At 40.4% G+C, this 23518-nt stretch overlaps 2 protein-coding genes across 3 annotated transcripts in view; both read left to right on the top strand.

The window, feature by feature from the left end:
- The window catches only part of LOC118218207 (voltage-dependent T-type calcium channel subunit alpha-1H-like), a 103263-nt gene extending 98278 nt beyond the window's left edge, over positions 1 to 4985 (top strand). Inside the window, exon 35 of the mRNA XM_035400708.1 lies at positions 109 to 4985. Coding sequence (XP_035256599.1) covers positions 109 to 1320 — 1212 coding nt within the window. The 3' untranslated portion in view covers positions 1321 to 4985. The remainder of the gene's footprint in view (positions 1 to 108) is intronic.
- A 7107-nt stretch (positions 4986 to 12092) lies between these two features.
- On the top strand, positions 12093 to 22932 carry znf598 (zinc finger protein 598). Of its 2 annotated transcripts, none has more exons than XM_035400723.1 (12): positions 12093 to 12440; positions 14832 to 14944; positions 15064 to 15193; positions 15453 to 15664; positions 15916 to 16133; positions 16292 to 16406; positions 16547 to 16725; positions 16882 to 16987; positions 17762 to 18561; positions 18725 to 18878; positions 20510 to 20654; positions 20822 to 22932. In XM_035400723.1, the coding sequence occupies exons 1-12, from the start codon at positions 12267 to 12269 to the stop codon at positions 21176 to 21178; spliced, it is 2703 nt and encodes a 900-aa protein (XP_035256614.1). In that variant the 5' UTR covers positions 12093 to 12266; the 3' UTR covers positions 21179 to 22932. The 2 variants fall into 2 exon arrangements, with proteins under 2 accessions (XP_035256614.1, XP_035256624.1); XM_035400733.1 differs by lacking the exon at positions 12093 to 12440 and adding an exon at positions 12937 to 13736.
- The last annotated feature ends 586 nt before the right edge of the window (positions 22933 to 23518 follow it).

The following is a 23518-nucleotide window of genomic DNA, read 5'->3' as shown; positions in this document are numbered from 1 at the left end:
AATTGCATGTCGTTCTCCATTTCCGTGAACAATATGTTAAGGGAATGCTTATTTTTGTAAGTCTATAGGCATTAACTCCTGATTCTCAGACTTGCCTGTTTGTTTTAGGAGGCTATCAAGAATGACTCCGTTGATATGCAGAGTTGTGACTCCAAAGACAACCTCGAAAGGCAGTCCAGTGACAGCTTGCATTTAAAAGTGCCCATGCTGGGTAACCGCATCCTGCCTGTGCCCAGAATCTCAGCCCCCAGCAGCCCCCCGGCGTCCCCACTGCTGCCCCGTGGCCGCTCCTCCAGTGTGCACACACACCAGCAGGTGTACAGCCAGCACAGCATCTCCAGCCGGCCCTCTAGCCAGGCCAGCAGCAGCAGCAATTGCGCCAGCCCGGGCAACTCCATGTTCGACTCCATGGACCCGGCAGACGAGGAGGTTCGCCACATTAACAGTTCTGCCAAAGACTGGGCCGGAGGCCAGCCTGAGGTCCGCAGCCACTCCCTTTCTCCCTACGCCACCCCCACTGGCCAGCTCCCCATCCCGCTGAAGAACTGTAGCAGTGCCACCAATCTTCTGGGCCCTGGCAGCAAGGAGAAGGACCTGAAGAAGTTCTACAGCGTGGACACCGAGGGCTTCTTGGCTAAGCCCTCCTGGGCCAATGACCCCCGTCGGCACTCCATTGAGATCTGCCCTTCCATTGACGATGACCCAGTCTTTGAGCTACCAGTGGAGCAGCAGAGGCAACCCTCCCTACGTGGAGTATCTGTGTCCCCTGGACACCTGTCTGTGCACAGGAAGAAGAAGATGAGCCCTCCCTGCATCTCCATAGAGCCACCCCTGGATGCTGAGCTCTCGGGTCCAGTGTCGCCCCTCACCAAAATCTCTGAGAGCAGCATGCTACTGCGTAGAAGGACACCCTCCTGCGAGGCCACCATGCAGCGTGACTCCCTGGACATGATGGAGCCCCCACCACCACCACCCCTCGCTGACCCACCAACAAAACTGGAGAGACGCCCCATGTGCCGCAATGAACACCTGTCCATTCCTCAGTTCTCATTTGACCAATCGGACTTGAGCTCTTTGAGCAGTATGTCAGACATCCTGTCAGACAGTGACCAATCTACTCACTCCTCCTTTGACACCAAACTGGAGGGCATGGCTAGCACAGAGCTAAGTAAACTAGATCATCTACAGATTCATTCAAATGAAGCTCTGGAGGGCAGCAGTCCCACCTTGCTCAGCGTCTCCAGGAGCCCCTTGAGGAAGAGAGGGCTGATACGCATGGCAAGCACAAGGGAGGAGGACGTTGAGGATTCAGTTGTATAGCCAAAGTGTTTGAGGCAAAGTATTTGGCCTCCAGTGGAGTAAGCCCACAACTATTGGCCACAGCAGACCACTGGACCCTGAAGCTTCTTTCATAAAAAACCCAGGAGTCAGGTTTTCTACATGGGATATGCAATTTCAGTCTTTCAAATGGAACACTACATTTTATGCCCCTAGCTCAATCACATTGATTCGGGTTTTGGATGTTTATTGTATTTAATAAAATGGATTTGTTTGTTTGACATCCACTTTCTTATTGGCACTGTATTGTGTGAAAGCACAGTATGGTAAGGTGCATTAATAGATAACAACTGTACATTTGATGTATATCTTGTAGTGTAAATAGTGGGAAATATTGTATTAGTTTAAAAAATAGCTGTATTCATATGCACATATTTTTATAGAGATCTGTAATGTTTTGCACACATCAATTTAAATTACAAGTTGGCTGGTGTTTTATTGTCTTCTTGTGAATGTATAGTTTTTGTTTTAACAGCAGCTCGTTCAATTGTAGCCTGCCTACACAACCTACTGATACATAGTGAAATTTATTTTTATTTTTTTACTGGGGGGATGGGCATGGAGTGTGTCAATTGAGGTAATCCAATAAGAACCAAACTACAAATTAACTGTAGCCTGTGTGCAATAAATGAGGTTCAGGGTTGGATTTATGAAAAATGTTGTCAATATATCATGACATTACTGTACCATAATGATTGCAGTTATTGGAATAATGACCAACATTTTCAAGAGAACTAATGTTGCTGAGAAGAGTTCTTGAATAATGTGTTCAGTGTCATCATCATTGCATATTTTGAAATTAGATGTATATTGTTCAAATGAGCTCAACTTGCTTTTAGACCTTAATGAATCACTTATGGTCCTTGTCCACTCTCTGCAGTGTTTCTAGTTTTTTGGACAGAAGAGCAAGACATCATTTTGTGGTCTTACTTCAGATGGAAGAGTGGAACTCATTGAACTGAAGAGAATGAATGTTTAAAGGGCTTTATGATCTATAATTATTATACACCGATATTGAAAGATATCTTGATTTATCCCTAGAAGGAGAGCTAGTGTAGTTAAACCCAAAAACAGTCTTTTTTAAGGGAACATGGTTTCATGGACTTCCCTCCTAACCAGAATTGTCAACCTTGTTATGGTGCCTTTTGATTCTACTTCTGTAATATTATCAGGTTGTGATTCAGTGGCCGATATATATACAATATAATTAATATTTGGCTCCATTATAACCAGGACATGAACTTGTCGTGTTCTCTCATTCAGAGTAATTGTTATGGGTTTATACAAAACACAAAGGCTCATGTGTGACACAGTTGTTTGGAAATAGTCATATAGGATTTGTGGACTCAGGATAGTGGAAAATAATTATTATATGTAATGAAGCTGCTGCATGATTATGGTATTCAAGGTGACAACCTTCTTTGTCTTATACCCTATGTATTTTGAGGTCAGTGACTGAAGGTCAAATGAATGAAAAGCATTTTTAAACGTAGTGGCGTTTAGAGAATTGTATTCTTATGGGAATCCGCCTTTTCCACAAAAACGGATTATTTCTATTTATAGTGTAGCAGCCTTTACTAAACCCATACCTTAGTCTTAAATAGAAAAGATAATAATGACTCTTGTGTAATGATCAGGTGACTCTGCAATAATTTCACAAATATAGTAAATGGGAAGTGAACGGGGATTTTTGAAGTCGCATTAAAAATTGTATTTTTACATTTAAATTATTACTTATTATTAGGTAACAATTTAAGATGTGTTCTAAGTAATTTTCACTGTGTTCGGAAGATAAAGTGGTTTGTTTCAGAGCACAGTTGTCAATTTGTTTTGTCAAAACAAGAGTCCACATTGAGACTTGACATACACACCAACTGAGAACTCTGCATGAATAGCGCCAGAAGCTATATATTTTATTTTGAAACAGTGAACCACATGCATGAGCAATATGCTATTTTATCAACGGTCTTCTCATAGCTTGTGATCTTTTATATGTTTTTATTAACATTCCTCCAAACATACAAAAATCAACACAGTCACTATACTCTGCCTACAGTAGAGTAGTTACAACACTTCAGTGTATGAAATGTATTTTTAAGTGATAATGAATATTAGGCAAGTTTTTTGTCTATGATGGTGCAGATGACAAAGAACCTGACAGATGGCTTAGACTGCTTAGAGCTCAGGGGCTTCATTTATAAATGGTCTTGCGAGCAAATTGTTTCTTAAATTGTGACTTACACAGCAAAGCATGACTATTTGTTTATAAAATCTCACTTTGATGTGGATATGATCGTATCTCTATGTAAAGTTTATACTAGATGTGAGTTAATTGGTTATGGTTATGGAGATACTGCATGTTTGAGGGCTGCACGTGAATACCCGAAGTGATCTGTGTGCACGCTTCAAGAATACAATTTAACTGAATATCAATTTTAGGCATGAAGAGTGCAAGAATCATGATCAATCCCAGGTGTGTTTTATTTAAGACATGATGTCTTATAAATAGTGTGCTACGTGAGAAAAGCTATTCAGTCATGGCTGCATTATTCAGTATTGGAGTTCAAAATGAAGTTCATTTGATTTAAATATGAGAAGTACATAAGATACTGATACGGCACTTTAAACTAACAAAACAACTTTATTTGGTCTCAGCTATGTTTAAAAATCAAGCACAAGCACAACTTGAGAAATTACCTCAAGATTACATTTAAATTTAAATCCAAGATCATTTTTATAAATGAGGCCCTTGCAAAGCTCAGTAAGCTATGATTTCAGAACATTTAGACATTATTTGCCCATCTAGATCTCAATTTAATTTTGGCCAAACTTTTACTTTAATACAAGGTTTGGTCTTGATGGCTCACTGTAATTGAAAATGGCTTCAAGAGCCCCATGTGTTGTATTATCTATTGGAAATGTAAGTTGTCAGTATAAAACCACTCAGGTCTTTACCATTCATCTTAAATCACTACATCAATGATGTAAAATCAGTATCAAAATCATTGAATTGTATTTACAAACTTTTCTCTGCTGCTATATATTGCTCAAGAATATATTGCTCATTAATTCAAGCAATTAGGCCTAATTAACCTTACAAATTAAATTGCTGAATGTTTCTCATGGTTTGGTTTGTTTGTCTGGTTTATCTGGTACCTAAACTTGAGGTAACATGGTAATAAATCTTTCATGCAAATATTGGGTAGCATACATCTTATTTCAACTTAAATACCTTATGCAGTACTATTGATTTTAAATATGTTGACATTTTACTCTTTATGTGACAGCAGCAGATCTTACATCTTGATGAGACTGACATTACGCCTCTGGTTTTAAACACTGGTTAACCTAAATATTAAAAAATAAACTGGATTACAAGAAAAGCTAGACCATGCATGTCATAGTGTATCTAGCTGATGTTAGATTGACACCTCTGACGGTGCAGTTAAACAGAAGTTGAACTTTTCCTGCAACTTAAATTTGAAATGCTTGTCTCTTTCTGTACAAAATTTGGGTTTCTTGTTGACAACTAGATAATACCAAACATATTTTATTAATGTTATTGATCATTTAAATGATTGCTTCAATGTGTACAGGAACTCAAATGACTCTGTCATTATTAAAAGGAAAAAGGTGTAAAAATGTTATTTTTGTGATCTAACAGTTACTATCTACACATACATATATTTGAATGGGTCTTTTACTCCTTACATGCAAAACACAATGGCTTACGTTGATCCCTATGGAAGGACATTCGCAAGAGATTTCTGAGTAACTACTAGATAAACGTAGATAAATAAAATTTCTGCAATCAGGTGAAGGTGAATCAAAGGTGAAGAAATGAGGGTGAAAGATAAAGAACATAGCTATACATAGCTATAGCCTACCTATTTTTGAACTCACAGTTACAGTACAGTTGCAATGTATGAGGACATACTGGCTCTGCTGGTTTAAGATGCTTTACCAAATTATTATGAATACCTAATCCACAGCAGCAGTAATATTTATTAACTGACATCAGCCCTATATTAGAATACATGGTTAACCAAGTGTTTGCTTTATTAGACATCAATAAAACAGTGCATTCAATGCTTTCTAATTGATCACTATTCTCCAGGTTCTCTGAATTTGCAAGAGGTGACTGTTTCTCAATGAGGAAAGCATGTAGGCCTATTTCATACCTCAATTCGTAGCCTACTCGGCTAAACACCAACCCTATCCTTCAACAACCATCTCACATCTGTAGTAGGCAAAACATGTGTGCTCAGCTCCCATTTCAGTACACAGGGCCTCGAAAAGCCGGCTGCTAAGAGCACTCCTTTTAATGAAATTTACGACTTAAAGAATGAAGTGCACAGATTTTTCAAGAGTTAAATACCTGTGCACCTAAAGTGCTCGACGGCAATGCCAAGCAGCACATCTTCAACAAATTCACTTTGCCAAATGCACCGAACATAAACTAAAAACGTAGCACATGACAACAGTGCTTTCGTCCAGTTGTAGCTTATTGGTAAATCCTTAGCTGATTGCAATCTAGCTATGAACTTATCTCCCAAATTCTGGACAATACCCCCAATTCACCATGACACACTATTGTCCCTCAGAGGAATTTGTTTGAGCTTTTCAGCAGGCTTTTCTTCCAGGATCGTACTAACTATGTTTAGTGCAGTGAGAAATATTCATCTCTTTGTGATTTGGGGGGTGCCTTTTCTCATGCAACACGATATGAAACTTTACAAGAAGCTACAATTTGTCATTGTGTGTTACGTTTCTGCTGAGTACCTGGGCTGATGACTGAATTTCTTGAGCCTTCCTCTGAAAAAGGAAAATGGCTAATCCACCAGATCGACATGATGGGCCTAATGTCTTTCCAAATTTGCTGATTTCAAACTTTCATTTTCCCTACATATCACACACATTGGTCCTGCAGCATGATTTTCATCAAGACAATTAACAAAGCAAAACTTTATAAATCGTTCTTATATGACCCTACTCCCGATTTCTTGTTTGCTGGGTGGGATGGCTAACATTAACATTTTCTACACCGAAAATCATACATTGAAAAGCTTCTGAAAACATAATAGCAATATTGTATAACTGGAATTTGCATTTCAGTGCTTACAGCACTGCATGCTGCAGCCTTTTTGTCAAGATCTTGATAAATTTTTTGTTTGTGGTTCCAAATTTCCTCCCGCGTTTTGATCTCTACCACAATTTTGTTGTTAACCATTTTAAAACATACCACTTCTGTTCCACCAGCATGTGACCCTAGCGGAGCGGCGAACAGTAAAAAGAAGTAAATAAATGTATCCCAACGGCAATATCGTTCTGCTGTCTGTGATTTTGCAGTCTAGCGCCATCTTGCCATGATTTTCTTGTTGAAGAAATGTCATCTGGTTTCGCCCTGCAGTCTACTGTCCGTAGTGTGAATAGCCATTTAGCCAGCATAATAATAACGCAGGTCCTACATGAATAAGCACATATTGGATACAATGCCAAGTGTATGTAACTAAGGGGTCGATGTGACACAATGTATGGAGTAAATGTAACAGATCCACAAATACATGCAGCAGATCCACAAATAAATGTAGCTGATGCACAAATAAATGCAATTGATTCTCGAATAAATGCAGCTGATCCACAAATAGGCTAAATGCTATTTCAAAACCATGGGCATTAATATGGAGTTTATCCCCCTTTTGCTATAACAGCCTCCAGGCATCTGGGAAAGCTTTCAGCTGCTCGGTCATGGAAACCCAATTCATGAAGCTCTGGACGATATTGCTTCCAGAGGCAGTCTGGGACTCAGTAGCGTTGTAACCGAGGACAGATTATTTTTACAAACTATGTGCTTCACCACTCAGAGCTCCCATTCTGTGAGCTTGTGTGGCCTACTGATTCACGGCTGAGCTGTTGTTGCCCCTAGACATTTACACTTCACAATAACAGCACTTACAGTCGACCGGGACAGCTCTACCAGGGCAGAAATGTGACAAACTGACTTAAAGATGACATTCAGTGACAGTGCCAGTTTGACAGTCACTGAGCTCATCAGTATGACCCATTCCACTGCCAATGTTTGTCAATGGAGATTGCAAGGGCTGTATGCTTGATTGTATGCGCCTGTTAGCAATGGGTGAAGTAGCCAAACCCACTAATTAGAAGGGGTGTCCACATACTTTTAGCCATGTAGTGTATATGAGTCTGCAGGTTTAAATAAAAAATATTTATTTATTCATTTTTCCCCAAGCCATTCTGGTGACCCGTTTTTAAAGTCTCGCGACCCATCCGAGGGTTGGGACCTATGGTTGAAAAAACCACTGACCTAGATTGACTTGACACTTGGTAGCTTTCTTTCTGACTTTCCTGACAGAGCATCATAGGTTCCAACAGCTGAATGACCTCCATTTCTGGCCATGCTATTCATCATGCCTGTAGTCCCACTGCATTAGCCATTCCTTCTCCATTATAAAAGTATGACATTGTTCTAATATCCCTTTTCCTAAAAGGTCTGGTTTTAGAAAAAGTTTCAGAATTTGTCATTAGGCCTATTCAACAATAATACATTCCCACAATTTTCCTTTTCTATTTGGCTTTGAAATATGTTAATAGTAGATGTTAAGGCCCTAAAACTATCTTCTGGAATCACACCAAAATTACACTAGCATAATGCTGTGACAACTTGCCCCCCACCCTCTTACTCTAGTTACAGCTGTTTCTAATATTTTTTCATAATACATCAAAAGCAATTCTCTACCATGATCAGCATTTCTTGTGCACCTTGGTGGGCGTAGGCTCCAGATTTTTATAATTGCTTGCTTTAATTCTCCCTCACAAAAGAAAGCTGTCTGTGTGACCTGTAATGCAGTTTCTATTAGAGCCAGCTGTTGCAATCTGGTTTGCCAGATTGGTTCTACTAGACCTTAAATTGCTGACAAAATGCCTCCCAGTGCTCTTTGGTTTTTATTGCACAAATCTAGAAAATACAACTGTCTGCCATGTAGGACCATTGTTTAACAGGCTTTCCCGATAAATATCTAAACGTAGATGGATTGGGTGCTCCCTGCACCTTCTGCCGCTGTTGTACAGTCCTAGTACTCTGATACATGACCTTGTGATACATGATACATGATAAATTATTTAACACTGAGGCCATTTTCTTATGCCTCCTTTAGATATTTCCAGGATTCTCTCCTGTGTGCACTGAAATATCTCTTACAGTGATTATATGTTGGGATTCTGCCTTCAAAACTGCTACGCTTCTAATTATTCTGGTTATTTCATGTCGGGATTCCCTCCTCAAAACTGCTATGCTTTTTGTAGGTGTTATATGTAGGAATTCATCCCTAAAAAAGGCCACTGTTCTTTTTGTAGTGGTCTCTGGACCCTTGTCCTCAAAACCTTCAGCTGCACTTTCACTCAGGTAGTAAAACCAATGCCCTATTTCAGCCTCCACTCCAGTACACTATACTCAAGCCCCAGTGGTGCTGCTTTTTCAAAGAATGAATGAACCACAGACTCAATGGCTCAAAGGAGGTTCAATAGCTACATTTTCTCCAAATAGTATTACATGGTAAAGACCCTTCTCCTTAATCACACTAGGTAAACCTCTCCTAACCAACTATAATTATGTTAATGTACAATTGAACATGTTTCACTTGCTATGCATGGAGGAGAGATGTTCTTGGTGTGGTTCCACCATAGTATAGAGAGGGCTTTACTTCAAGGTTAATGGGCTTAATGCTTTTTATGAGATCTGTGAACATTTAAAGTTGGCATTTAAACACACCATCCAAAGCAAGTTCTTTTTTAGAGTATTAAGTAGGCTAAATTTTATGTGAGTACAATCAGAATGCATTCACAGCTAGGTAGGTAAGATGCAACAATAGTTCCAACAGGTTATATCCATCACCTGTCCAGAAGGTTAATCTTTGGCTAAGCACGTTTCTATGAATCTTAAAGCAAGAATAAACACAAGTGTATAAAATAAAAACCAGTCTGTTTTTTACCTTCCTTTTGTATCATTGAAGCAAAGATCTGTTTCTCAGATGGCTGGCCAGAGTTGGTCTTCTAAAAATTTCACCCCCCTGTTGCTTTGTGGTTCATTTTTTTGGTGAGCAGTTTCTAGCGTCCCTCTGCGAATTACCATGGTTCCAAAAGCATGCAGTTTCAAAAGTGCTGCTCTGTGAAATACCATGGTTTGGAAAGCAGTGTTCAGCATTTACAGCCTGTTGCAATATACAGTCTCTGTCTCTTCTCCTTCGTCCCTTTGCAGGGTACTCAGTGTATTCTTGCGCAATAGTTCTCACTATCCGTGCTTCAGCACAACAGACTACACTGCCCGTGAACTTGTCTTCCCTGTTGACTTCATCTTGCAGTTGCTTTGCCCCCTTCTCTTCTGTCTTTAACCATTCCTGCAAACAGTTACTTCTATATGACCCTGATTTGAAGTCAAGCTTCAGCCTCAAGGTTCACTAAAAATGATTTATATTAAACATCAAGTTATTTTTTTAAACTTTTGTATATAATCTGGTTGCATTTTATTACATTTATGAATACCACTCAATGTGGGTAATCTGGATATGTGATCATCTGTTTCACAACATTACACTGACTTAGCTGATGCTTATCAGGAGGGACTTGTTTTACAGACTAAGGATGCTTAAAAGCACACCTGCTATCCTTGGGAAAGAACAGCCTATGTCTGAGCTGCAATACCAGCAACATCTAGTGGTCATGGGGCAAAATGTCAGCAATCTATTGTTATTAAACTCCAACACCCACAGAGGAGCTGCAGAAACATTTAAATAACGATACCCGTTCACAACATGAAGTTTCAATTTAACATATTTCACAAAACGCAGGAGTTCTGAATTCGGAATTATTTTGATATGACTTCGCTTTAGTTTCAGAATGGAAATTAGACCTTCACTAATTTCGAATAAGGATATTTTACCACAGATGCGTGGAAAATTAGACATGTATGTTCCGCATTAGAACTTGAATCCTACGAGTGCAATTACGGAGAAACCCTTCAAACGTCATAACACAGGACCCATACCGGGAACGCTGTTTTTTCTTGTATACCCTGCCCACCATTTTCTAACCAAGCGGAGCAATTTGCGTTTATTCAAAACGATGAAAACCAAAAGGAATTCAAACCGGAGCAGACCTAGCTACAAAAGTTTTCTGGAAACAGGGACAACTTCTGAACTGTGGTCGTAGCTATAGAGCATTGTTTGTTGAAGTAGTCAATACACTGATTACGTTGATCAGCCCCATTGTTTATTGATGCATGGTAAATCTGAAGTTGCATTTGTATCTTCCTCTCTGCCAGTATCTAGCATAGGTTTTAGCTTCTTGGTCAAAATGCCTCAGAACTAAATCGTGTAGTCATTTCCATCAGGCTCTTTGGCATTTCAAGACTTCTGGATCAAAAATATTGCACTGATGTAGCTATGACGTAAATTACATTCGCAGCTGTTGGCTTGCTGTTAGCAAAATATGTTTTTGGTTGGAAAGCGGCATCGGAATTAAGTGGATCCAGTAGCCTACCGTTTCAGAGAGAAATGTATGCGGAAAAAGTCCAAGTTTAAAACGCCAATTTAAATCACAGACTGTGGAACGGACGCTTATGTGAAACTTCCATTCATTTTCTCCTTTGATCCGAAAATCCATGGGTAAAGGTCTTTTTCTCACCGTTCCTACTTGATTAGGCCACTGAACTGTGGTTTAGGCCAACGTTTCACACGACGCTGCGTCGTTTCCGTTCACTAGATGAGATTCACATCCTCCAAGTTGACACTGCAAATAGGCCTACAGTAGCCTACTGAAAGTAGGCCTAGACTGTGCCTAATCCACAATCCAGAAACAATGTATTTGTTTTCGTTTCTCCTTTATTTGTTAATTTTGAGAGAATGAAATAATATAACCTACTTTAGGATACTTAAGGGTTCAATAATCAGCATGGGTCAAATATCTATTTTTCTCTTATCTTATTTTCCAAATCAAGTGGCTACTCCCCAATCGACCAGGCTCTTCCCTGGAATGCATATGATCAGCAAGCATTGGTGAATAAACGTGCGTATTTCTGGATTAGCCTAGAGATAATATTGACCGAAAATATTTCAGTTTTCTGTTGGAAAGCTCTCGAGACCATGCACCATGCATCCTACTTTTCCCACAACGTCCAGTTACAGCGCTGTCTCATTATTAATTTTCAACCTGTCCAACCTAAATAGTTTATATTTTGCCCCGAAGTGCAAATTCCGGCTCACCTCTCAATTTAAAACAATAGGCCAGCTGACATTTAGACCTCAAAACATCACTCATATTTACACAATTTCATAATTAGACAGTATGGGCTAACATACTTTTCCCAATAAATCAATTTGTATTTTGATTCTTGCTTCGTATAATTAACGTAGCCTACATTTTTGTTTTCGTGATGTTGCACTTCCTGGTCTGGGAACGTTGTTGACCAAGTCTGTGTGGCACTACTGCTCATTAATCAGGTGAATGCAGGATAAGTGCATCTGTTGAAAGCATGTGATACAGACTTTGAATAAAATGTACACGAATGTAGCCTACACTGTTTTGTTCACGTGAACAACATATTTGTGGTGGGGGAGTTCGGGTCGAATCAAAACAATGTTTCTGTTAGGATGGGCGGTGTAGTTTGTGTTATGTTTCCGATTACAGTATATTGTGATTTAAAATTCCGGTGTGATGAGTAAATGTACAGTGCCGCACGGGGCGCTTTCACTCACAAAATGAGTTCAACGACGCACGCAGTCGGGCCAACTCTTTCTGGTGTGCGTTATTACGTAAACGAAACAGATAGACGGTGTGAAGTTAGAGCTTATACAGCACATTAATTGCCTGGACAAGGAGAGCAAAAGCCCAACAGTTTGTTCATAAACGGTGCTATGGAATCAAAATCTATCAAGGATACCGAGCGAACCTGCGTTCTATGCTGCCAGGACCTCGACATTTTCGCGCTGGGTAAATGCGATCACCCGGTGTGTTACTGCTGCTCCACCAAGATGAGGGTCCTCTGCGACCAGAAGTACTGCGCCGTCTGCCGGGAGGAGCTCGACAAGGTGCGCTCGCTTCCTTGTACTAAAGCGTGGCGTGAAAGCATGACGGAACAGGCCTAGTTTCCTTGGTATTAAGCCAAGCTAGCGATTATTTAACGTTAGTGGCGTTTACTTCTTTATTACTTGCCAACTAGGAAGCAAGAATAGACCACCACGTAGCTAACCAGTAAGGTAGCTGTAACAGAATATTAGGGGATATTAACGTTAGCTAGCTAATATAGCTAGCACTCGTTGGTTTGCTTGCTATACTGTACATATGTAGCTAACTATCCAACAAGCTAAGTAGAACGATTCACCATCGGCTGTAAAATTGTCCAGTTTAGATGGCTATAGTAATCGTAAATAGGTTAACTGTCAGTTAACTTACTTAATTCAGAAGCAATTTATCTAACAACGGCTTCTGTTAGCTAGCTAATGACTTTCACTTCAGGGCCTGCTGTAATGAAATCGCTATTGTCATGTTTAAATATGGTCTAGTTGGCTAGCTAGGATAAATCCGATGGCCCAAAGTTACACATGAACTATAAATTATAAAAACAAATGAACAGTTGGCCTAACTAACTAGGTCTGGCTGCGTTAGATTGCCACCTGGTAGCTATACTAAATGACAAGCCAACCAAAATCTACTTCGTCTCAATTATTTGATAGCTAGCTAGCACTGGTTAAGTGAGTGTAGCTATTTGGTGGCCGAGCTAGCTAATGTAGATTCAATGGTGGCCTTGTATGTAGCTTGAATGACCATGTTAATTTGCCACTACCTAGTTCGCCAGTTAGCTGTAGATCTGTGCTAGTTAGTCATATGTATTGTTAGCTAGCTAGCTACATACATTGCTTAGCGATTTCGTTCAACGACTGGCAACCAGCTTGTATTGCTACGCCAATACGTCAGCATTTTAGAGAACTGTCTAGCTAGCTACCTGCTAGATATTATAGTGCTACCTACCCATACCTTACAGGTTTCAACCGCTACAGTAGCATAGCTACCTGGACTTAATGAACTGCTTGCACATCAATCACTTTCCTCAATTGCATAGCATGCATGTTAGGTAGTCCATCGTTAACAAGTTCACGTTAGTTGGCTTATTTATTCGCTGACGCTAATTATACGGCTTTGGAACAGCGTGAAGCGACACTTGACCAGCAAGGAATAGCTACAGTTGCTGTTATGTATAACACTGTTGCCACTTTTAGATTTTCTTAAACTTTTTGCAACTCTGCTGGCTGTGTTTTGTTGTGACCACAAACACGGTAGCATGAGGACCGTTTTGTTATCCAATCAGAACCCGGAACCCGGAACTGGTTAGTCTAGCTACTTAGTAGAGATCTAGTTAAAATACTTCTTAACCTTGCTAGTTTGTCATCATTAAAACAGTTTCTTGCTGCATTCATAGTAACTTATCATTGTGGAGTGTGGGTGTCACGAATATGACTAATCCCGTTGCAAATAGTATTTAACATGAAAGTGAATAATAATCAGGTGATCTCACCTGTTGTGATTTAACGGAGATGTAAATGAACTTTTATGCTTGGAGTTAGTATTTGCTTTTTAATCAAATGACAACCACCGAGGGAAGAATGCCAATACATTTTCCACCTCTACTCTAAGCCTGTGTTCTAGATTTGAGAACTAGAAATGTTTTGAGGATATATCTTAATTCTCATAGTTATGCATGTACTTGTAATTACCAAGTCCCATATTTTTACAGAACACTTACCATTATTGATGTCACTTTGAAGCTGTCTGAGCTATGGTTTAATGTTATCATAATGCATATAGACAGATTATGTCTGATGTGTCAAATTCTCTGCCACAAGCTCTGGGGGTTGTTCATTACTACAGAAAACTTTCTGGTTATAAAATAATTTGGGGAAACCTATACCTCTGCCTCTTAATGAATGTGCAAAGACTGTCCCCTCCCAACGGTCCAATCCTAATCAGTCCCAGTGGGTTCACCTGTTTGGGTATTAAAATCCAACCCTCCCTCAATGGTACTCATGAAGAGAACTTTTTAGGCATGCTTAAGCCACTTGAATCTGATCAGTTATAAAGAGGAATGTCCTTCCAAGAATTAGTTAATTTTTTTCAGTGCTGTACTGTATGTAATCTTTTGTTGTATGGTGATGGGATGGCATTTTACAAATGTTATGATGCTGGTGGTCAGAATGGTTGAATATTTACCTAATTTGTCTCATCTATAATATATTCTGGAGATATGCTCCTGGAAAATTATATGTAGGCTATATTAAAAAACTTCAATGTCAATCAGGTGTTTAACATTGAACCTTGGTATTTTGTGATATTTCAGGGTCATTCTCTTCACTGCACGCAAACCTGATATTCTTTATTCAGTTATTTGCCTGAAGTATGACTCTTACATTAATTTTTTTGTACAGGTGATTTTTGTCAAGAAACTGGAACCATTTGCAACAATACCCTTCCAGCAGTTCCAGTGTGAAAAGAAACATGATATTTATTTTAGTGATGGCAAGATCTATGCCCAATTCAGGTATGAACAGCTGAAGAGTCTGCAATGATTGTTTGGCAAAAAATAAAAATAAAAAATGAAATGCATTTTTATGTTATTGCATGTTCCAGCTCTCATTTTTACCTTTTCTCTAAATCTAGGAGGATTCTGCAGTCTGAGTGCCCGCAGTGTCCAGAACCAAGAGTTTTTTATAAATTTGAGGAGTTGGAACAACATATGAGGAAACAGCATGAGCTTTTTTGCTGTAAATTATGTGCAAAACATCTGAGGGTAATTATTTGTATTAAATGAATCCTGTTGAATGGAGGCACGCACCATATAATTAACCAATGTTTTTTTTGTTTCACCATATAGCCTACAGGTTGCATGCCTGCACTATTTAGATGGTACTTTTTAAATGAATGTGTGTTAAAAATCTTTTTGTAGTTATTTAAATACATATTGGTATGCAATTCCTTGTTACTTGGTAAATAAGTGTCTTCTGAAGCTTTTTGGAACTTCCCTCTTGATTTTATGTTCCACACCACAGATATTTACCCATGAGCGAAAATGGTACAACAGGAAAGATTTGGCCCGGCATCGAACACAAGGGGATCCAGATGACACTTCTCACCGTGGTCATCCCCTCTGTAAATTCTGTGATGACCGCTACCTGGACAATGACGAGCTACTGAAACACCTGCGAAGAGATCACTATTTCTGCCATTTCTGTGACTCTGATGGAGCTCAGGAATACTACAGGTATTCAAGTGACCTACATTTTTACTAATGATTGGAACCTCTAAAAGCACGGGATGTGATTTAGGTTTGTAATTTGTTGACATACACAGTAAAAGGCTGATGTCTTAATAGCATAATCTAGACTGACATCTGAATCAGCCTTTGTTGTTGTAATATTGAATTAATCCAGCTGAATGACTGAAGTGGTTCCTTACTGTGATGAAAGTATCCAAAATGTTTTTTGGGTCCTGAGAATGGTTTTTCCATTGCAGCGATTATCATTACCTTCGTGAACATTTCCGAGAAAGCCATTATCTGTGTGAAGAGGGCAGCTGCAGCACCGAGCAGTTCACCCATGCCTTTCGGAGTGAAATAGACTACAAGGCCCACAAGGCTGCTGCCCACAGCAAGAGCCGGGCTGAAGCTCGACAGAACCGGCACATAGACCTGCAGTTCAGCTACGCACCCCGGCACCAAAGAAGAAACGACGGTAAGGAGATGAGCGCTGACTTTTCCATCCTCTGCGGGTTTCTGTTGGATTTAAAAGGCATCTGAACCAGTCCTGACTGATCATAAGGCAAAAAAGTACATATAGTGTGGAATGTTTAAAAGCCATTGCTGAGAGTGTGGTGGATTGCATGCCCTCAGGTATTGGGGGGGATGACTACGAAGAAGTGGATCGCTTCAACAGACACGGGAGGACAGGAAGAGGAGGGGCCAGGGGCACTCAGCAGAACAGCAGAGGAAGCTGGAGATACAACAGGTATGGCCTCTGAACAGTCCGTGCAAAATACTGCATTACTTGGTCCTGCATTCCTGTTGTGTAGAGACAGGGTATGCACTGTTGCATAGCTGTGACGTTTGTGATCGCTCAATATTACTGACATAATGAGTTGTACGCAGGGAGGAAGAAGACCGGGAGATCGCGGCTGCAGTCAGAGCATCTGTAGCTGCCCGCAGACAGGAGGAGAAGAGACAGCTCCAGGAGCGAGAAAGCCAAAAGCCCCGTAAAGAGGAGACCATGGACACCGATGAAGGTCGAAACCACAGGAGCGTCACTAAGCCTCTGAGTGAAGCTCTAGGTAGGAGAAAGGACTCAAGTTTCCAGAGTTTAGAACAGTAATGTGAATAGAGCATGCACTCCATGGAATTATGTTTTAAATGTCCCGTTTGTGCCCACCAAGCGCTTTTGATAAAGAACTGTCATTTGATAAATCCCAGCATTGTTTATGTTTCAGGTCCCAAGGATGTGCTAAGACCCCACAATCCCAGTGGGCCGCTGCAGAAGGACGATTTTCCAGCTTTAGGGGCTACTGCAGCTGCACCGCCAACGCCCATTCCAAGGTAGATCCCTTTCACTTTGTTGAAAGTTTTGATGGCAGAGTGTGGTATCACGAAAAAAGAAATGGGCAGAGCTACGACAAGCTACTGGTGGATTATAGTAGCTCTACCCGCTATGAGTTTCAAGAAACATCTCTTCCATCACTAGAGGAGAACAATTGTAGTAAACAGTTTAACTACAGTGCCGTGAAAAAGTATTTGCCTCGGTGCATATTTGTCACACTGCATGGTAATGTAATATTAGACAGAGAGAGCCTGAGTAAGCACCAAACCTTTTTTTAAAAATTTATTTTATTTAATGAAAAAAGTTATCAAATGCCCACATCGCTCGTGTGAAATAGTAATTGTCCCCTTATTTACTCAATTAGATTGATAATTGGATTCATCTGACTGAACACAGCAAGCCCTGTTGAACCTCACTTATATTTAACCTTACCGTCTGAGTGAAGTAGTCACCACAAAGTCTGTACAAGCACACTATGCCTCGATCCAGTTCAGTGTGACAAATCTGCGATAATGGAGGAAATCAGAAAGGGGGCAAATGCTTTTTCACGGCACTGTAACAGCATTATAAGTCCCTCAATCAGAAAACATGCAGGTGTGAACAGTGTTCTCGCGTAAGAACTGAGGAATAGATTTCTGCCTTTAATTACACTTGTCTTTTGCAGAGGTTTGAGGTAATTATACCTCTGAAGGATTATGCTGGTTTTTGAGCGTAACGTCAGCATATAATTGATGTGAAGTAGCTCATTTCCTTTTCTATACCTTTCTGTGCAGCATGATCAAACCAACTCCCGTCAAACTGAAAGAGGATGATTTCCCCAGCTTGTCCAGTGCCGCTGTGTCCTCACCCATGACTCCAGCCTACACCGCACAATCACGAAAGCCCTCATCCTTCCAAGAGGAGGATTTCCCAGCACTGGTCTCCAAAATCAGACCTCAGAAGCCTTTGGGAAACACCACCTCTGCCTGGTCCCAGGGCAGCAACAAAAACACACCACAGACACCAAACATTGTCCCTGCTCCTGCCCCGCCCTCCTTTGCGTCTGCTAACCCCCCTCTGTCCTCTGCTGGCGCTGCCCACCCCAGGAAGAAGTCTGCTGTGGGGGGTGGCAGAAAGGCCCCTCCCAAAAACAGGTCCACCTCATCATCTGAGGAGGACGACCCCCAGATCGGGAAGACCACTCAGGAAATCCGCAGCGTTCCCACCATGCTGGACATTTCATCCCTGCTGATGGGGAAGAGCTCAACACAGCCAGGGCCCAAGGCTGGCAAGAGAAAGAAACAGCCCACCTCCGCCACTCCAGGTATACCCACCCTCACCGGGGAAACGGTGTCCAGCGTGGCCCAAAAAGAGAACGTTCCAGAAACTAAGCAACTCCCTGCCAACATTCCCAAACCTGCAGCCACCTCGAAAACAAATCAGTTTTTGAATGGACATATAGATAAGCCGTCAGAGAACAATACCCCTGCTCTTCCCAAAGAGCCCCCTGGACTGGAGAAGCAGTCTGCCTCTTTGTGCCCACTTCCAGAAGAGGAAGAATTTCCAGCCTTGATATCCAAAAAACCACCTCCAGGTAAACTTACGAAATGTTCAAATTTTATCTATTGATGTTTTTTTACATTTTAGAGGACAAGTACACTTTGTTCGACTGAAGCCTTTTCATTTGTCTGAGGATTTGAATATTAAAATCTTTTTAAACGTGTCTGTCTAATACATGCAAATATATGGTATTACAGGATTCAAAAGTGCATTTCCGATGAAGAGTACCCAGAGCAGTGTGCCCTGCCCTCCTCCTGGGTTAGCAGGCTCTTTCAACAAACCACCTCCAGGATTCACTGGCATCCCACTGAATGCCAATGTGGTGGAACCTGCCGTTCCAGCAGTCAGTGAGTAAGTGAATATGGCGTTACACCCATTTCACACACAAAGGCCCGGGTTGACATGGCATAATAGGCCTCAGAAGTCGTGTCGTCATTCCCTTTGCGTTCGTTAGAATTTTCGAGACTTCCAGTTCAAAAAATAGACACCCCTATGGGACAAATGAACGGCGATTTCCGAATTCCTTTAAAATAAATTATGACATTTGGACGTTTTTTTTTTTTTTTTGTATATGAGAAAATAATTATTTTTACCCGTTTTTTTATAATCTAAAAAAATTTTGTGTCATTTTAAAAAGCCAATTGCTAACGGCTAAGTGGTTAGCCACCCGAGATGACCCGTCGCACAATTACATCATCACAGACAGAGCTGTTTCCGCACGCGAAAACCGTTTTCTTCTCGTTGTTTCCCGTTAGTGTAATAAATGATACATTTTTCAATTTTTTACAGTTGTATATATCGTTGTAAACATCTTAATATAACTAGGCTACTTGTGCTTCACAAGTGTTGCCAGGGAACAGCAAGAGCTGTGACGTAAATAACATGCGCAGCAGTGTTAGCTTTTTGTTAGCAAAATAATTGTTTCAGTTGGAAAACGACATCGGAATTCAGCGGATCCAGTGCCATTTAAGAGAGAAATGTGTCCGGATAAAAACGTCCAAGTTTTAAACACCAGCTTAAATCACAGACTGTGACAGGGACGGTTATGTGAAAATCCATTCATTTTTTCCATAGAGAAATTTCCCTTTGAACCGGAATTCCATATATGGGCGAGGTTTTTGCTCTGCATTACGTCAGACTTCTGAGGCCTATAAACACAAGTTCAACCCACATTTGACCCATTCACACTATGGTCACGGGCAAGTATAAGTACCGCGTCTTCACTGTTCAAATAAGACCCAGATCCGCTATTTTACTTCCTTACATGTCAGTGCTGAGCACGGTTGTCACATTTCAACGTCATTAAAAGCTGATGCTTCAAAGTTTGTTTACATTGGAGATTCAACAATGCAGAGGAACTGGTGTTTGGTCAGGTAATCCTACACTTCATAGAATTTTTTTTCTTTATTCAATCACCTAATGTAAGCTTAATGCACTACTTATGGTCTGCCATTGTGTTCAAGAATATTTGCAATCGATATGAGCAGGATTTATGGCTGAGGGGCCTAGAAGTCACAGCCAGAATCTATGGAGGAGAATGGGCTTTCTGTTGTCCTCATTGCCTATTATAGTGAGCCTTGGCACGGTGACACAGATATGCGCCTCCTATGGTAACCGGTGAGGTTCCTCGATCGAAAATCTGCACAGAGAAGCCCATGTTCCCCCCACCAAAGCCGAGCTGTGTTGATACCATGCAAAACCCAGGTTGTGACCAGAGTTATGGACCCCATTCACACCAACAGCAAACACAGGTTTTACCCAGATTATTGCTTAGGTGAGAAAAGGGTATTATTTACACATTCTTACATAGACGTGTCCACGGGGGGGCAGTAGTCAGCCAGTCAGTTTTCAGTTGTAAATGTAAATTGCATTGAAACTGAAGTTGTACTAACTGTGTGAGGCTTATTTGTATGGCCAATCACATTCACTAGTGTTTAATATTCCAGAAAAATATGTTTGAACCTCTGTTTTCTACATTGCAGACCGACACAGTCACCTGGGACCTACCTCATACCTGAGAACTTCCAGCAGAGGAATATGGAACTCATACAGTCCATAAAAAACTTCCTTCAAAATGATGAGTCCAAGTTCAATGAGTTCAAAACCTATTCAGGCCAATTTAGACAGGTGATTATTTTTCCCCATTGGTAGCGAATGGAATGGCGATAGTGTATTTGTGTTTTTTGTCACTATTAATTCAGTTTTTTAAATCATTTTGCTGTGGTGGGCTAAATGTAAGCCCTTGCCATATTTGCTCAGTGTAGAGGTTTTTCTGACTAGTCTTGCTTCTGCAGGGTGTGATCTCAGCAGCCGAGTACCACAAGAGCTGTAGGGATCTGCTGGGAGAGAACTTCAAGAAGGTCTTCAATGAGCTGCTCGTTCTCCTCCCTGACACAGACAAGCAGCAAGAGCTCCTGGCAGCTCACAGTGACTACAGGGTCCTGGAGAAGCAGAGTGGTAGCAAGCCCAAGAAGAACAAAAAGAATGCCTGGCAAACAGGCTCCACCAACTGTAACCTGGAGTTAGAATGCCAGGTGTGTCCCACCTGTAGACAGGTGGTGGCACAGAAGGACTTCAGCGCCCATAAGACCTTGCACATGGGGGACGATGACTTTCCCTCCCTGCAGTCCATCAGCAAAATTATCAGCTAGCCCATAGCCACACTGATTCCTGCTAGGGGCCAGGTCTGCCTGTGGGATAGGAACAAGCACTTTTTCAGGGTAAATAGTGCCAGAGAAGAGATCTCTGAAATCAGTGGTAAAGAGTGCTTCTGAAAGTGAGGGAGTATGTGGTGTGTGTGACGGAGCTTGGGCAGAAGTAGCTTTTCTGAAACGTGGCTGATCAATTAAAGAATAACAATGCAAACAAACCTGACTGCAGAGGTTGTCACAGCTGCTTCAAGTAGGTTCTAGTAATTTTTTTTAGGAGAGCTGGAAGGTTTCAGGTTTTAAAAGGAGTTATTTACTTGAAGGTGTTAAGTTGTCACAATTATTATTTTTTTTTTTTTTCCGCTCCCCTGTTTGAAGCCTGGACATCTTTGCATATTTGATTTAGAACCTGAATCTTGTAAATTTGCTTGTAAAAAGGAAATCGTTATTCAATATCTTTTCATATTTAATACTCATTGCAAGTCTGGTGCAACAAACATGATTTAATGCTGAAAGCTAGGCTTTTAGGAATCAATAATCGAGTTTCTTTAAGTTAATTTCTTTTTACAATGATCAGTTATTTCTTACCAATGCTCTTTACAATGCGAGTAGATGACACAATTCTGTAATGTTACATAAAAAATTCAGTATTAGAAAGATGTTAGAGTAAATGTTGAACTTAATTTAAAATAAGAAAATTTGAAGTTAGTTAAAAGTATATGTTTCAGTTTACCTTTTTGATTCATGTAACTTACCCAGTTTCAAAATGGGTATGTATGCATCCAATATTGGGTCTGCAAACTGGTTTCTGCTAAATGGATGGACTTGAGCAAATTAAAAAAAGGCCAGACTGCTGGATTACATCTTTGTGCAAGTGATTCTTAAACCATATGGGAAGCTGTCAGTCCTGTCTTTGAAATCTTACTTTCCAGAACTCATTATTTTCCTTATAGCCTCAACACTAATAACAGTAAAAATCTCACATATGATGAAGTCATAACTATAAAGTTATTAGTGTTACTATCAGGAAGTAGGATACTCTCCGCATTAGGCTTTATTACATTTCTATTTCTTTTAGAAAATCAAAGTGCGGCTTTAAACTACTGGCAGTGATGCTCTTTACATCTGGGAAATGTGTGTAGTACTGCAGATAATCAAAATGGTTGCCAGTCTGTGCCCATTGTTCTCTGGTCCCAGTTCAGCTTAGCCAGTTACATTCAACTCTTTGCAGATTTAAAAATATAATTATGATTGTTTGGGGGGGGGGGGGGGGCAGGGAGTTCCATATCTTAAATTCAGATGGTTATATTGTTAGCCTGGTCCTAAGCCCTGCAGTAGACACCAAAGCCTATGGTTTGTAGAGCATTTCAGCTATGTTGACTCGGAATTGTAAGTTGTAACTTTGTATTGACTGAATCAGTTGGTTATGAGGTCTATTGTGTGGCATCATTCCAAAAACAAGGTTTAGCTAACAGTAAAATCTGTTATTTGATCCAATTGGGAGTGGCAGAAAAAGTTCTCTAATTCTCTAATCAAGTTTTTTTTAATTCTTTTACATATTGTGAAGTATTCAAATCTGTTCAGTTCGTCATACAGTGGGGTTTGCTGCTTTTCACACACATTTACACAGTTTTTCCCCATTTTCAGAAACCTTCAGGTTCATTTTCCCGATTTCCACTGAAACTGCTTAGATGAAGCAAAACCAACCATTTGTATTTTGTAAAGAAGAGTTCCAATAAAAAGTGGTTACATCATTATCTGTGGTCAGTACTTCTAAATCCTTTTACCATATGGTCACTTTTCCAGTTATTGATCTTCATTATTTAGAACTCACCATGTCCTTCTGATGTCTCGTAATGCCACTATGTTCGCTCTTAACTTGATTAATTCCCTCTAACTAGCTTTTAAATGAGTCTTTCGGCCACGGGGAACTCTGAATGCAGGTAGAAATGTTGTTTGCTTTTTGTCTGTGTTAATATATTGCAAGCAGTACTTGCACAATTACATTTAAAGCAATGTGTCCGATTATAGACTTCCTGAAACACTGACTTACACTCAAATGTGAAAGGTAAACATAAACAAGGTAAAATATTAGCTTTCACAATTTCCAAAGGCAACAAAAGGTGTTGAATTGAAGGGGAAGGGGGGGGGGATGGTCATGTATGTTGTTTATAATATAATTTTAAAATTTCTGTTAAGTATTGCTGATCCTCTTGATTACACTTCAAACTATGGAATGTCTTTCTGCCATTTTTGTCAGTTTCCTGCTTGGCACCCAGCTGGACCAGAAATTTACAGCTATATATTACAGCCATGATGTTTCTGTGTCTCTCAGTGATGACA

The sequence above is a fragment of the Anguilla anguilla genome, chromosome 2 (genome assembly GCF_013347855.1).
Source record: "Anguilla anguilla isolate fAngAng1 chromosome 2, fAngAng1.pri, whole genome shotgun sequence".
Lineage (NCBI taxonomy): Eukaryota > Metazoa > Chordata > Actinopteri > Anguilliformes > Anguillidae > Anguilla > Anguilla anguilla.
This window is presented reverse-complemented; position numbering and strand designations above follow the sequence as displayed.